The sequence below is a fragment of the Plasmodium relictum genome (genome assembly GCF_900005765.1).
Source record: "Plasmodium relictum strain SGS1 genome assembly, chromosome: 7".
Classification (NCBI taxonomy): Eukaryota; Apicomplexa; class Aconoidasida; order Haemosporida; family Plasmodiidae; genus Plasmodium; species Plasmodium relictum.
The window spans coordinates 109,356-124,813 of record NC_041685.1 but is presented as its reverse complement, the minus strand read 5'-3'; the positions used below and the strand labels follow the sequence as shown (position 1 = coordinate 124,813).

Here is a 15,458-nt window from a genome sequence, read left to right as displayed (position 1 = left end):
ATTTTTTTTTTTTTAAATGTGTGTTCTTATAAAAAATATCAAAAGGTTTTAATTTAATATATATTTTTTTCTTTATAATGTTTTTATGAATTTTTAAAAAATTTTACTATAATCATTAGCTCTTTATAATACAAAAAATTTTTAATTTCATATATATATATATATTATATACTTATTTTTTTTCTTTTCTATTTATCATTATAGACTAATTCTTTAAAATTATTTCTAATTTACTTTTATATATATATATATATGTATATATAAAACAAAAAAAAGAATAAATATATATATTTTGTGAAGCTCTTTATATATATTTTAAAGTTATATGGTATTTCTATTTTTAAAATATTCTTTTAATATACCATGAGCATTTTCATTTTTTATTATAGAGTATTCAAACAATTTGTCACCTCATATAAATAATTTCTGAAAAATTATTCATACTAATTTTTATAATGGTATTAGAGAAATTTATTAATTTATAATTTTTCTTTTTTTTTATTCATTTTAAAATATTCTTTTTTTTTTTCTATTTGATTTATTTATAAAAGAAGCTATATACTTTGTTTTGAAAAATGGCTCAAAACAAATTATTAATTAACAGAATTAACAAAAATATAAAGAATAAAATACGAAAACTAAATATAGAAGGGATAAATAAGATTACTTTTATACATAATTCTGCTTCTATTTCTTATGATGATTGTGTTATTGATAAAAATATAATAATAGAAAAAATAAAAGATCTTGATATTAATGGATATTTTGAAGAAGATGAAAACGAGTATATTAATAATAGATTTACCAGTAATGAAAAATTAACTTCTTTGAGTTTTTATTCAAATAATAAAGATATCAATGAACATATAAATGATGAAAGAAAAAGAAAAATAACATATGAAGAATCAAAAATGAATATATGTGAAATCAATAATAATAATAACTTAAATAATGTTAAGAATAATAAAGAAAAAAATGATAATAATAATAATGTAAATGCATCAAATGATAAAATTAGTGCAAATTCTGATAATACATGTATGAAGGATTGTACTAGGGATAGTGGTGTTAGCATATATAAAAAAGAGAAATTAATTTTTAGTTCAAATTATAATTTAGATGAAACTAAGGATAATAAAAATGAGGATAATAAAAATGAGGATAATAAAAATGAGGATAATAAAAATGAGGATAATAAAAATAAGGAAAATAAAAATGAGCATAATAAAAATGGATATTTAAATTGTAAAATAAATGAAAATAAAGAAAGTAATGAAAAATGTTGTAATAGTAAAAAAAATAGAGATGATAAAATAATTAAAAATACATATGATCATACAATAAATTATTCTGAAATTCCTTTTCAAAGATATAATGAAAATGTGACTAATGAAGAAAAAAAAAAAGTAAAAAAAAAAAATAATAAAATTATGAATTTATTAACTCATTTTAAAAAAAAAAAGGAAGAAAAAAATATATATGAAAATAATGTTTATATAAATATAGATAGAAGGAATTTATTATCAACTAATAAGAGAAACAATGTTTTTTATGATTACGAAAATTATAAAGATGGAATGAATATATATGTATGTGAATTAAAAATATACAATATGACTTGTGATAATTGTGGGAACAAAATTATAAATTTTTTAAAAAATAAAAATTTTATTATAGAGGGTAGCAGTTTTGCTACAGAAAATAAAATAAAATTAAAAATTGATATGTCTGAAAATAAATTACATGGTTGCAATATTAGAAATTATGTGAATAAAATAATGACAGAAATAAAGGACAGTGGTTTTAATAATGATTTATTGGATATATATAAAGATGATAATAATAATTGTAGTCTTTTTGAAATAACTTTATATGTTTACAGAGATGATGTAATAAAATCATATGAATTATTAAAAGATTTAAAAGGAATAAAAAATGTAGAATATGATGTAAAAAAAGAATACATTTATATTTTATATAATCCTGAAATAATTGGAATAAGATATATACTAGAAGAACTAAAAAAAAAAAAGAATATTGATGCATATTATGATGAAGATAAAGAAAGGTATTTTAAGTCTACGAAAAACAATGAAAAAAATAATAGATGGAAATTGATAGAATTAATTTGTTGCTTTTTTTTGAGCATTATTATTATCATATTAAACAATTATCAGATGAATATGGGATTTATGAATAAATTTTATTCTGATATAAATATTAATAACTACGCTTCCAATGAATCATTAAGTATGAATTTAATTAAAAACAATGTGATTCACAATTTGAAAAATAATGTTTTTAATGAATCAATAACAAAAAGTAATAATCATTTGAATAACGAAAGTAAAAGTAAAGATTATTATACTTATAAAAAAGATGAAGAATCAATTAATTATGAAACAAATTATGATCCTATAAATAAAATTGGTAAAACGCATACTCCTGGTTATAATATAAAAAACAATTTTACTAGTTTTAATAATGTTCGTAATATGAAACATGATTTACATAAAAATGATGTTTATGATAGCAAAAAAGGAAGTATTTTGAATTATAAGAATAATAATGAAACTTCCAAATTTAATAATATAGATAATTCTAAAAATGTTGATACAAGCTTTAGTGAAGTAATAATCCCTAATGATTCTGAAATTCATGATACAAATAATTTTAAAACAAAAAATTTAAATAATTTCACAAAAGGTAATAATAATTCAAAAAACCCTAAAAATGATGATGATACAAGTTTTATTAAGATCGATAGCTCAAATGATTCTGGAATTAATGATACGGATAGTTTAAAAATAACAAATTCGGATAATTTTAAAAAGGATTTTGATGATTCACACAATCTAGAATATAAAAATACAGATAATTTAAAAAATTGCAATTCATATTTTAATGAAACTATAGTTTCAGATATGGAGCACAAAAATCCTGAAACAAATAAAAATATAAATGAAGTGGATAAGAAAAAAAAAAACAAATATTTGACCGAAAATTCTCATAATCAAAAAGAGCTAAAAAGGGATAATAGTGATTTTGAGAAAACACAAAATAACACTAATAAAAGAAACAAATTAAAAAAAATATTAAATATCTTTATGTACAGTCCATTACATAATTTAATTATTCATTCATTTAATATAAAATTAGATACCAAGATATTACCAAGTTTGACTATAAGATTATTATTAATTTTTCTTTTAAGTTCTATTGTTTATATTTATTATGGTTTCAATTTTGTTTTAAATGGATATAAAAATTTAAAGAATAAAATAATTAATATGAATGTTTTAATTTCTATAAGTTCCTCTTTTTCTTATTTCTATTCACTTTTTCTGTTATTGTTTTGTATAATTTTTTCAATTGACGCAGATAGAATTCCATTATATTTTGATTCATCTGCATTATTAATATGTATAATGAAATTTGGTTCTGAAATTGAGAATTTTCTAGTTAGTTTTACAAAAAAGAAAATTGAAAATTTGTATGAAAGCAAAACAAAGCATGTATATATTTTGGAGAAGAATAAAGATGAAGAAAAAAAAAGCCAAAAGGAACTAACTAAGTGTTTCAGTTCATCATTAGAAATTAGAAAGAATAATATTTCTAATAATGATAATAATAATATTTATAACGTTAATGAAACATATAGTAATAATCGTGTTAAAAATGCTATTAATAATAATAATAGTGGTAGTAATAACAATAATTCTCTTAAAGAAGATATAACAAATACTTTTTCTAACAATAAATTAATCATTTCAAGTAACGATTGTAATAGTGAAGGTAAAAAAGATTTATTCTTTAGTTATTATATAAAGAGAAATATAGAAATAAATAAGATACTCTATGAGGATAAAAACATAAATTTAAATGATTATATAATAAATAGCTATCCAATTCAATTTATTCAAAAAAATGATGTTTTAGTATTTTATGAAGGAATGACTTTGTTAATTGATGGAATAAAAATTAATAATGAAATTTCAGGTGTTGATGAAAGTATGATAAGTGGTGAAAAGAAATTAATTAAAAAATATAAAGGGGATAAAGTATATGCTGGTTCAAAATGTGTTGAGGGAATAATTATTTTATATATTGATGATATATCAAAAGGAAACTATATAGAATATGTTAAGAAGTTGTTAGATGATATAAATTGTAAGAAAACTGATTTACAATTATATGCAGATAAAGTTGCTAGTATATTTATACCAGCAATAATACTATTATGCTTTATTGTATTTTTTATATGGTTTTTTTTAACTTTTTTTAATTATGTAGATATAGGAAAAGGGAATTACTTTAAATTAAACAAATTCTTTTCTTGTGTTCTTTTTTCTATTCATTTTTCTTTATCTATTTTATGTGTTGCATGCCCTTGTGCAGTCGGATTAGCTAGCCCCTTATCAATAGCTATCAGTTCTTATATATGTAGTAATATTGGCATTATTATAAAAAATATAAATATTTTTGAAATATTTTTGCAATGTAACCATTTTATTTTTGATAAAACTGGCACCTTAACAGTTGGTAAGCCAGTTGTAAATAAAATATATATTTCTAATAATATAGATATTTTTATTGATCAATTATTAAAAAATTTTACTAATAACAATATTTTAGTCAATTTTACTGATAATATAAGCCCTAATGATATAGCATACATTTCAAGGGATGAAAATAACTTTTATAACATATGTGAACAGGATGAAAATAATATCTACAACAACACAGTTACTATGAATAATTGTAATAATAATAATTATAATGTATATGATAAAAGAAGCAATAATCTTTATGATTTTAATTTTACTTCTGAGAAATTAAAACAGAGTAGCTTTTCACATGATGATTATTCTAATGGTGTTGTAATGGAAGATAGTTATGTAATAAATAAGAATTTTGATAGTTTTTACAAAAACAAAGAAATGAAAAAAAAAGAAAAAAAAAGAGAGAAGGAAAACAGTAATACTTTGAATTTTATAGAAAGTTTTAGTTGTTTCAATAAAGATATTACATTTTATTCTTTTACTACAAAAAAAGAATATTTTAAAATTGAAATAAAAGAATTAAAAAAGAAAAAAGGAAATAAAATAGATCAATACTCTCTGAGTAAACAAAAAACTCATCACTTTAAAGGAGAAAAATCTATTTTAAATAATTTAACATCATTTATAACTGAAAAAACAAAAAAAAAAAAATATAAAAAAATATTAGATAACTCATTGAAGGAGAATTTTATAAATTATTCTGAGAATTGTTATTCTAATGATGACTCATATTATAGTGAAACAAGGAATTATTATAACTGTACAAATGTATGTAACTACAATAAAATTAACAATAATAGAAGTTATGGAGATACAAATATCACTAATAATAATGATCATAACATAAAAAGCGACATATCTAATGGAAATGAATATTTTAAAAATAACATTCACTTAGATGATAAAAATAATCTTAAGGAAAAAATTAATAATTGGTTATACTTATTTTTAAGTTTGAGTTTAAATATTGAAAAATATAGTAATCATTTATTTGCTGAATCTATAAATACATTTATAAATAAAAATTTTCATATAAAAGAAAAATTTCAAGTATATAATTTAATAAATGAAAGGAATCAGGGAATAAATTGTGTAATAAATGATTTATCAATAACGATTGGTACATTATTTTACTGTTATACAAAATATAAAAATACTTTTTGCACTAAACCAGAAGTGGAACAAGAAAAACTAAATGTAAAAAATATGGAAAAATATTTATACTCTTGTGATTGTAATGTTCACAAAACGTATCAGTTTTTATATAATTATTCTAATAGTAAAAAAAATGAAGGAAATAATATTATTTTTATGTGTATAGAAGGTATAATAATTGGTTTCTTTACCTTAGTTGATAGTATAAAACCAGAAGTGTTTGACTTAATAAAATATTTAAAAAAAAAAAAGAAAAAAGTATATGTATGCACAGGAGATAATTATATGAATGCTCTTTATATTTCAAAAATTTTGGGAATATCGAAAGAAAATATTTCTTCCAACACTTTACCATTAGAAAAAGTTCATTTTGTAAAAAAAATAAGATCATTAAATGATGGTAATTTAAAATATTTATATATGTTTTGTAAAATCCTTTTTTTTTTTTTTTTTTATTTAATGTAATCATCAGTCTTTTCTATTTTTATGGTTAATGTGTTTTATTTATTATTAGTTTTTTTTTTTTTTATGTAATGTTTTAAATTTTTATTTTTTTCTATTGCATAAGAGTTCAATGTAATAATTATATATATATATATATATATTTTTAATGTTTCAATAGGAAAAGTTTGTATGATTGGGGATGGAATAAATGATTGTTTTGCACTTAAAAGTGCTGATTTAGGTTTGTCATTAAGTACTAGATCAAATGTTGTTATGGATAGTGCGGATGGTTGTATTGTTGATAATAATATAAGTGTTATAATGAAATTATTTGAAATAAGTAGAAAAACATTGCTAGTAATAAAATTTAATTTTCTGTTTTCTTTCTTTGTCAACATCTTTTTTATTTTATTGGCAAGTGGAGCTTTTTATTCCTTAAATTATATTTTTTCACCATTTCTTTTTACATTCTTAATGTTTTGTAGTTCAGTTATTGTCATTTTATCTTCTTTATCTCTAAAATTGTAAGAAAAATATATATATATATATATATAATATTTTCTATATTAAAAATATATAAATAATCATAATATATTTTTTGTTTTCTTAGGTTTTTAAGGAACGTTTAATCATATTCAAAGTAATTAAGACAAAACTTGTATCTTTTTAAGAAAATAACGTTTCTTTTTCTTCTTTTTTTTTTTTTTTTTTTTGAATTACTTATATATAATATTTATTGATTTATTGAATTTATTTTACATATATAATTTATTTATTAATCCTTATCGTTTTTAGTTAAAATATAAATTTATCTTTTTCCTTTTTCTATTTATAATATTTCAAAAAAAAAAAAAAAAAGTTTAAAAAGGAAAGTAAGGAGTATTTAAAAGTAAATAAAAAAAAATAAAATTTGAAAAATTTGTACTTTTTTATATAAGATTATATTTTTAAAAAATTCAAATGTTGCAATTACTTAAGATATTTTTATATTAAAATTGAAAAAAGAGTAAATAAAAAAAAAAAGAGAAACCATAAATGAGACGAGGCACTTGACAATTATATTATATTATATTATATTATATATATATATATATGCATATGTTATATAAAAAATGAAAATAGTTGTTATATTTTTTGTTTTTTGGTATCATTTGTATCATCATTTAAAGCTCTTTTATTTTTAGGAGTGGCATTATTATTTGTAAGAAGTAGTTGAATTTCATTTAACAAATAAGAAATATCAGAATGTTTTAATGGAAATATTCTCATTGCTGTAAAATTGACTCTTTCTATACCATTGTAAACTTTTTGATTAACACGAACAACAACTTTATATTCTTTATATAAAAAATCATAATTAAATAAATAATCTAAAGTATCATCATCTAAGTTTTTTAATTCTTCTGCTTTTTTTCCTAACAAATTATAACCTTCATCAGAAAAAGCCCTTAGAGTAATAGACCCAGAAAAATCCATGAAAAGAAAATTAAAAGTATAATTATAAAATGGTTTGACGTTATTTTCATCACAATTCATACATGAATAGACAATATTCTCTTCTTCGTTAGCATCATTATAATTATTATCTAAACTGTTATCTTGTCCGCTCGATAACAATTTTTTCTTACATTTAGTGCAAGCAGGATAATAAAATCTGTGTTCATTTTCTTTACTTTTCCAATAGATTCTTTTAATTCTTCCTACTAAGGTATAAGTACCCGATATTTTAGTTAATACATCGTTAACATCACTTAAAGAATAATACTTATCTGGAATTTGAGTAACATCATTAGATAAAATATTTCTCATATTTGTAAATTGTTCATATTTACCACTAGTATTATACCATTGTAAGATTTTTGAACATTTTCCCTTTAAGTCTTCATTCAAAGTTTCCATTTTTTCAATAGAACTAGTAACTCCAAAAGTACCATTTTTCATATCATTCCAATTTCTTATGCTAATATTAGTAAAGATATATATTTCATTTTCTTTTATTTCTTCTTTAATTAAATTTACATTAGTATCCCAGAAAGAAATTTCGAAAGAATGTTTTGTATCATCTACGATAATTATATTTTGTTTTGTTATATCATTACCTTGCTTTGTTTTTAAATTACTTATAGTACCAATATGCTTTACTATTCCTATTAAATCAGCAGTAAATGGGGTTTCTTTAGTTGCAATTTTTATATCTCTTAAATTAACTAGCGATATTTTTTTTTGTATTTTTATTTCTCCATCATCTTTTACTTCATGAATTTCACTATCTTCATTGAAAGTTAATTCATATTTATGCTTTACTGTATTATATTTTGGATTGGCTATTGATACTCTTCCCTTTGAAAAAATATATACCTTTTTTAATTCTATATTGTTAAACCATTTATCTGCTGAGCTCCCCCAAAATTTACAAGAAATAGAATCTCCGTGTACGTCTGTTATATCTATGCTAAAAAAACTATTATTATTTTTAAAAGTTGAAAGTTTTGTTTTATTTACAACTTTTGCTTTTATTATCCATTTGCTCACATATGTCGTTATTTGACTAATACGAAAGAGTAAGCTATCAAAAAAAAAAAAAAAAAAAAATGAAAAAGTTAAAATTTTAATTTATAAGTTCTAATAAAAAATAAAAGTTGATCTTCGAAAATTATAATAATGAAATAACTATCCATATGTATATATATATATATATCAAAAATTTCTATTAAAATTCTTCTTTAATATACGTGAAATATAATCATTATTTTAAAACTCATATATATATATATATATATATATATATATTTATTAATTCAATAAAATAACAGAATTTTCATTTAATTATCTTAAAGTTTTATTATTTCACAAGCTTACTCGTTTTCACTCATTTTGAATGTTTCATCAACAAGCTGGTATGTTTCTTGAAAATAAGAAAAAACTTAAACAAAAAATAGTTTATTTGGCATTCAGAAATAAAATTTATGATATTAAAATTTACATATGACTATAATATTTATATTTTATAAAATTAATGTATCTTATATATATAAAGAAAAAAAAAATTATAAAAATAATAAAATAAAAGAAATAAGTAAGATAATAAAAATAAAAATAAAAGAAATAAATGCTTAATTAAAAAAATATCTACGTAAATGAATCATAAAAGAAATAGTTATAATATTTAAATTATTAATGCTTATTCATTTTTCTATGTTTTTTTTTTAAATTTTTTATCAAAACTCTACTAGTGATTTTTCATATATTTTTTATTTTCCTTTTATCAGTTTTCTCTTTTAAATTTATTTTACACCTTTTTTAGCTAATAATACATCTATATATTTTAATTATAATTATTACATATATACATTAATTCTTTATTAACTTTTTATTTTTTTTTTAAAATAAAGAATTATATATAGACAAAAAATTTTTTTAAATTAATATACTTCAAAACTATTATATAATATAAATTATAAAAAAAAATTATTTAAATTAAAAAAAAGAGAATAGAGAAAATAATAAAATGTACATTAAGAAAAAAAAAAAAAACTAACATTATATAGTAGTTTTGGGCAATAGTAAAAAATATATAAATAAAAAATAATAATAATGGAAAAAAAATAAAGCAGATAAAAAATAAAAGATGTTATGTTAAAAAATAATGAATATTTTTAATATATGAAAAGGGAATATTATATTTATGTGGAGATAAATTAAAACATGCTTATCTTTAAATGTTTTAAGGATGATAAATAAAAATTTATAACTTAATTTATACATATATATATTTATTTATTTACTATTTGAAATAGAATTGAATTTTTTGATAAAAAGAAAGTTTAAAAAAATACTATTTTAAGTAACAATTAATAAAAGAAAAAAAGGATAAAAAAAAGAAGTAATAATTATAATAATAATAATATAAAATATTATGAAAAATAATACATAATTGAAAAAGACAAGCAATATGGAAAATTACACAAAATATTTTTAAAAAAGACAATAAGAAGGGTAAATAATACAATATAACAATTTTTTTTAAAATATTTAATTAATAATATATACTTTTCTTCTTTTTTACATAATGAATATTTCTCTTAAAAATTGAGAAAAGAAAAAAAAAATTTTATAATCATTTCTTTTTTTTTTATAACTTTGAAAAATGTATATAAATTCAACAAAATATTTAATTAATTCTACATTGTTATTTATCATTACGTATACTCCAACAAAAGTTCATATATTTAGAAGATGATGAAATATTTTTCATAGGAATTAAAGGAATTCCTATTTTAAAATATATAAAGTAAATTTGCTTTATTTTTTTTAACCTTATACATAATATAATAACAATTAGTTAAATTTATCACAATATATTATTTATAAGGTATTTTGCTTTCATCATAAATTAGAATAATAAAATAATTTTTGTTTTTATTGTTCCTTTACTATATTTTAATTTAATAAATACCCAAAAAAACTTATATATATTTAAATATTTCTTAATGTGAAATTAGGAATTTTTGTTCTGAAGTGGCAAAAAAAGAAGCAATATAGTTATTTAAAATAAAAAAAAGAATAATTTTTATTTTAATAATATATATATATAATATATATATAATACACTGATATTTTATTATATATTAAAATCACTTATTTTGAAAAAAATTTCAAAAAATAATCTAAAATTTTCTATGATTGTGAGAATTATTTAAGAATATTATTACAAGATAGTCATACTCTTATTTTTTAGATGCAAGAAAAAAAAAAATTCATAAGCAACACAACTCATATTACACATAGATATTTATATGGGATTTTAATAAAAGATAATTTTTACGCATTAATATATAAAAATTATTAATTTATACTTTAACCTTTAAAAAAAAAAAAAGAAATAATATTTTAGTTTTTTTTTTTATTTTTTAAATTAAGATTATAAAATCATAATAGAAAAAAATTAGAAATACTAAAACTTTTGTAATAATGATTAGAAAAAAAGGGAAAAAAAAAAATTGTCGTTTTATATATAATTCTTCTAATGATAAGAAAATACAAAAATAAGTTAAAATTTATACAAAATCAATATTATTATTTTCCATTGTATATTTTGTTGTATAATAAAACAAATGCGGTATAATAAAATACAATTTTTTTGGACATGCTTCTAGAATTAAAAAAATAAAAGATTCGCTTTTATTTTATTTATTTTTTTTTTTTATTCTGTAAAATATTATTAAAGAATTGAAAAATCTTGAATTTTTCAATTGAATTTTTTTTTTTTTTTTATATTCTCGAACATTTGTATTGATATATTAAAAAGATCCACAAATTTTTTCCTTTTTTTTTTTGTATTTTCAGATGATTAAAAGTAATATTTTATTTTACTATTTTATTTTAATTTAATTTTTTTTTTTTTGAAATAAAAATACACATATAAAAAAAAGTAATTTTAAAGAATAAATATTATTTATATATAAAAGGTTCATATTTTTAATGATCATAAATAAAAATTTGTAAATGAAATGAATAATAATAATAATATATATTTATGTATATATTTTTTTAATTTTTCACATACAATATTTTAAAATATATATTTTTTAAAATGTACGTTATACTGTATTTTTTCTTTTTCATATTTAAAATAGTTATTTCACGTCGAGCTTTTATTAATGTTCATAAGAACAATATTATTAACAGCAAAATTAGCGTAAGTAATCCATATAACAAAAATGCATTATATCAGACTTCCTCTAAAATTCCTATATCACAGGTTAAAAGAAAAAAAAAAAAAAATACATAAAATATGAATATTAATAAGATAACTGTAATTTTTATATGATATGATCAGGCAATTACAAAGAAACAAATAATAGAAGAAGTTTCAATGGAAACAAAAGAGAGCAAAAAAACTGTTGAAAAAATAATGAATGGAATTTTTGATAATATTTATAAACATTTAGAAAATAATGAAAAAATTTATATTCACAAATTTGGTATGTATTATAATGTTTATAGAAAAAAAAGATGTATTAAAAATATGAGAACAAAAGAAGATATTCATATAGAAAGTAGCCATATGCCTCATTTTAAATTCTCCAAAGTATTTAAGGACTTAATAAAAGTAAACGTAAAAGTAAAAAAAGACAAATCAGATGATGATGAAAATGAATTAGAAGAAGAAAATTTTCATAAGGAAAATATTAATGAAAGTTTTAAAGAAAATGTAAATGAAAAGTTGATTTACTAAAAAAAAAAAAAGAAAAAATTTCAGAGAATTTGTATTAAATACAATTTTTTTTTTTTTCTTTTCATCCCTAAAATTACAAAATCTTATCAATGTTTATTCCTTTGTTAAGATTATTTATCAAAATTATTTTTTTATTGAAAATTGTATTACTATATATATATATATATATATATTATCATAATATATTTAATAAAAATATAAATGCCTAAAAATTTTTTATGAAAATTTTTTACGAATTTTTTTTTTATAACTTTTTTGTTAAAATTTTTATATTACTTTGATTTATTATGTCTTATATGTAAATGCCTAAATGAATATATTTTTTTTTTTTTTTAAAGTCCAAAAATTGTTTTTTTCAGAAAAATTCACGTAATTTTTTAAATATAGAATTTTAACTTTCCTTTTTTTTTATTATTGCAAAAAATTTTTATTTAAAATTTCTTTTGTAATTTCCCATTTATGAAAAATAGAAAATAGTGAAGGAAAATCCAAGGTTCAAATAAATCATGAAAAAAAAATAATATAAAAATTATATATGATTGGAAATAATGAAATCAATATTTTAAAATAGAAAATGAGGAAAAATAAGTATAAAATGAGATCAGTTAAAAAAAAAAAAAAAGAAAAATTTAAATATATAGATATAAAAAAAGAATATTAAAAAAAAAAGTATTGAATTATTGACTTTGATAAAAAAGACAATATGCTTTAGATGATTCAACTTCTTCAACATCAACAGCAGATACTGTACTATCATCAAATTTGTACCACTAAAAATAAAATAAAATAACAAAAATGATACAAAAAAACAGAATAAATGATTAAATATATATTAAATTGGTTGAAAATGTCATTATATATTAAATTATCAAAAATAAAATAGAATATATAAATAATAATATTAATATATTTTTTTTTTTTTGTTGTTGTTTTATTTACCATATAAACTCCATTAGTATGCTTTCTCTTAGTATAGCAAATATAATGGCCGCAGTTTGCATTTAGTCCTCTATGTACTATTACACCGCATAAATTATATTTTTTAGGATTTTCAATATATTGATTATTTTTTTTCTTTAGAATATTTTGAATTGAAAAATTATTTATATCAAATTTGATATTTTTATCTATTTTAGATCCATCTTCTAATAAGCGAATCATATGGATAATAAGAATATTTGGTTGCTTATACACACATGAAAATTTAAACATTTTTTTGCATTTGCATTTTTCGCATGTTGAATTAACTTCTTCTTTTTTAAAATATTCCACTAAATTATCATTTAAGTTATTTTCTGGATTTTTTTTAAAAATATTTACACTTAAATTATAAACTGGTTGATATATATAATTAACATATTCACATTGAGAACATGTAATTTTTTCTTCTATTAAACCTAAAAAAAGATCATATATAATAGACTGCTCTTTTTTTAAATAGTATTCTATTTGATTATTATTATCTACTGTATCATCAATTACTTTCATCATATTATGAATAAAATCGAACACTAAAAGAAGAAACTCATGACAATCTTGTTGCTCATTATATTCAAATAAATAAGAATATTTATCATTTAATAAATTTAACAATTTATTGACACACAATACTTTTCCTTTACTATGCATTTTACTTAGTTGAAATAATTTATATGAAAAGGTAAACAACAAACGTTCATCTTTTTTTTTATTATTATTTCCAAATAAATTAAAAGGAATACTATTTGTAAAAAAATTTTTATTTATAAAAGACGAATTCATATGATCAGTGTCATCACTTGAAAAATTCACATTCTTATACTTGGCTGTTACATAATTATGTAATGTGTAAATTAACTTAAAAAAAACTGACAAACACTGCATTACAACATTAATATAACATGTAGTAGAATAATTTATAATACCAGCAGGGTGTTCTTTTGTTGTAATAGAGTTAAGATTATTAAGTAATTCATTTTCTCTTTTAGAATTATTATGAGATTTATTTTTTATGTTTTCTTTATTATTACACTGACTAAAATCAGAATTTGTTTGATTAGAACCACTATCATTACTACTATTACTACTGCTGCTACTATTACTTCTACTACTATTAATGTTACTACTATTGCTTGAATTACTACTTTCATCTTTTAAAATTAAATTATTAGAGTTGAAATTGTTATTTACTACTGACGTCATTTTATTACTGTCCACTTTATTTAATAGATTTTTTAAATTACTACTTTTTTTTTGTTTTTCTTTATTTACTAGCAGTTTGTTTTTGTTTTCATCAAGCGCTTTTTCGTGATTTTTATTACTTAATGAAGTTCTTATTTTCTGTCTTTCTTTTTCGTTACTTTGATCATCATCTTTATAATCTTTATTATTTATAATTATATTATTAGTAAATGAAAAATTATTATTTCTTGACACCTCAAAATTTTCATAATCTCCATTTTTTATGAAATTCCTATTATTAATTTGATTGTAAGCAATTTCTTTTTTATTTTTTTTTATCTTTTCTTTTTCTATGTTTTCTTCTATATTATGATAAATTTTATTTTTATCTATATTCCTTGATTTATTTTCATTTTTTTCATCAAAAGAACTTTTGGCTGTGTTCTCAGTTGTACTTTTTGATTCAATTTCAGTTGTAGTTAAATATCCATTACTTGAAACCTTACCTTGATCACCACAATATTCCTCACAAGACTTATAAATATCATTACCATTTGATGAATAACAATGAATAGAATTCTTCTTTTTTGAATAATTTATATTAATTTTATTAAAATCATTTATATTATTTTCATTTAAATTTATATTTTTATTACTACTTTTACTCATATTATTTTGTTTTACATTATAATCATTATTTAGATTCTCAGAAGTATTAAAGCCATTATTACATTTATTATTATCATGAATAAAACAATTATAATGATCATTATTATTCATATAACTTTCCTCTATATTAATATTATCAATATTATTATTATTCTTATTACTATTATTATTATTCTTATTACTATTATTATTATTCTTATTACTATTATTATTATTCTTATTACTATTAT

General features: G+C 18.4%; 4 protein-coding genes across 4 annotated transcripts in view; 2 read left to right on the top strand and 2 right to left on the bottom strand.

Moving 5' to 3' along the window:
* Positions 1-575: 575 nt before the first annotated feature.
* On the top strand, positions 576-6,790 carry CuTP (copper-transporting ATPase, putative; the record flags this gene model as incomplete). The annotated part of the gene is made up of 3 exons (XM_028675700.1): positions 576-6,117; positions 6,340-6,685; positions 6,772-6,790. 3 exons carry the CDS (start codon positions 576-578, stop codon positions 6,788-6,790), a joined length of 5,907 nt encoding a protein of 1,968 aa, XP_028532263.1.
* Positions 6,791-7,286: 496 nt separating this feature from the next.
* Positions 7,287-9,034, bottom strand: RPA1 (replication protein A1, small fragment, putative; the record flags this gene model as incomplete). The annotated part of the gene is made up of 2 exons (XM_028675699.1): positions 7,287-8,727; positions 9,021-9,034. The coding sequence occupies 2 exons, from the start codon at positions 9,032-9,034 to the stop codon at positions 7,287-7,289; spliced, it is 1,455 nt and encodes a 484-aa protein (XP_028532262.1).
* Positions 9,035-11,754: 2,720 nt separating this feature from the next.
* Positions 11,755-12,399, top strand: HU (bacterial histone-like protein, putative; the record flags this gene model as incomplete). The annotated part of the gene is made up of 2 exons (XM_028675698.1): positions 11,755-11,922; positions 12,001-12,399. 2 exons carry the CDS (start codon positions 11,755-11,757, stop codon positions 12,397-12,399), a joined length of 567 nt encoding a protein of 188 aa, XP_028532261.1.
* A 677-nt stretch (positions 12,400-13,076) lies between these two features.
* PRELSG_0701800 (ubiquitin specific protease, putative) overlaps positions 13,077-15,458 on the bottom strand; it is a gene marked incomplete at both ends in the record, with an annotated part of 5,214 nt that continues 2,832 nt past the window's right edge. Inside the window, 3 exon segments of the mRNA XM_028675697.1 lie at positions 13,077-13,169; positions 13,339-15,348; positions 15,354-15,458. The exon segment at positions 15,354-15,458 is cut by the window's right edge and continues 2,832 nt beyond it. Coding sequence (XP_028532260.1) covers positions 13,077-13,169; positions 13,339-15,348; positions 15,354-15,458 — 2,208 coding nt within the window.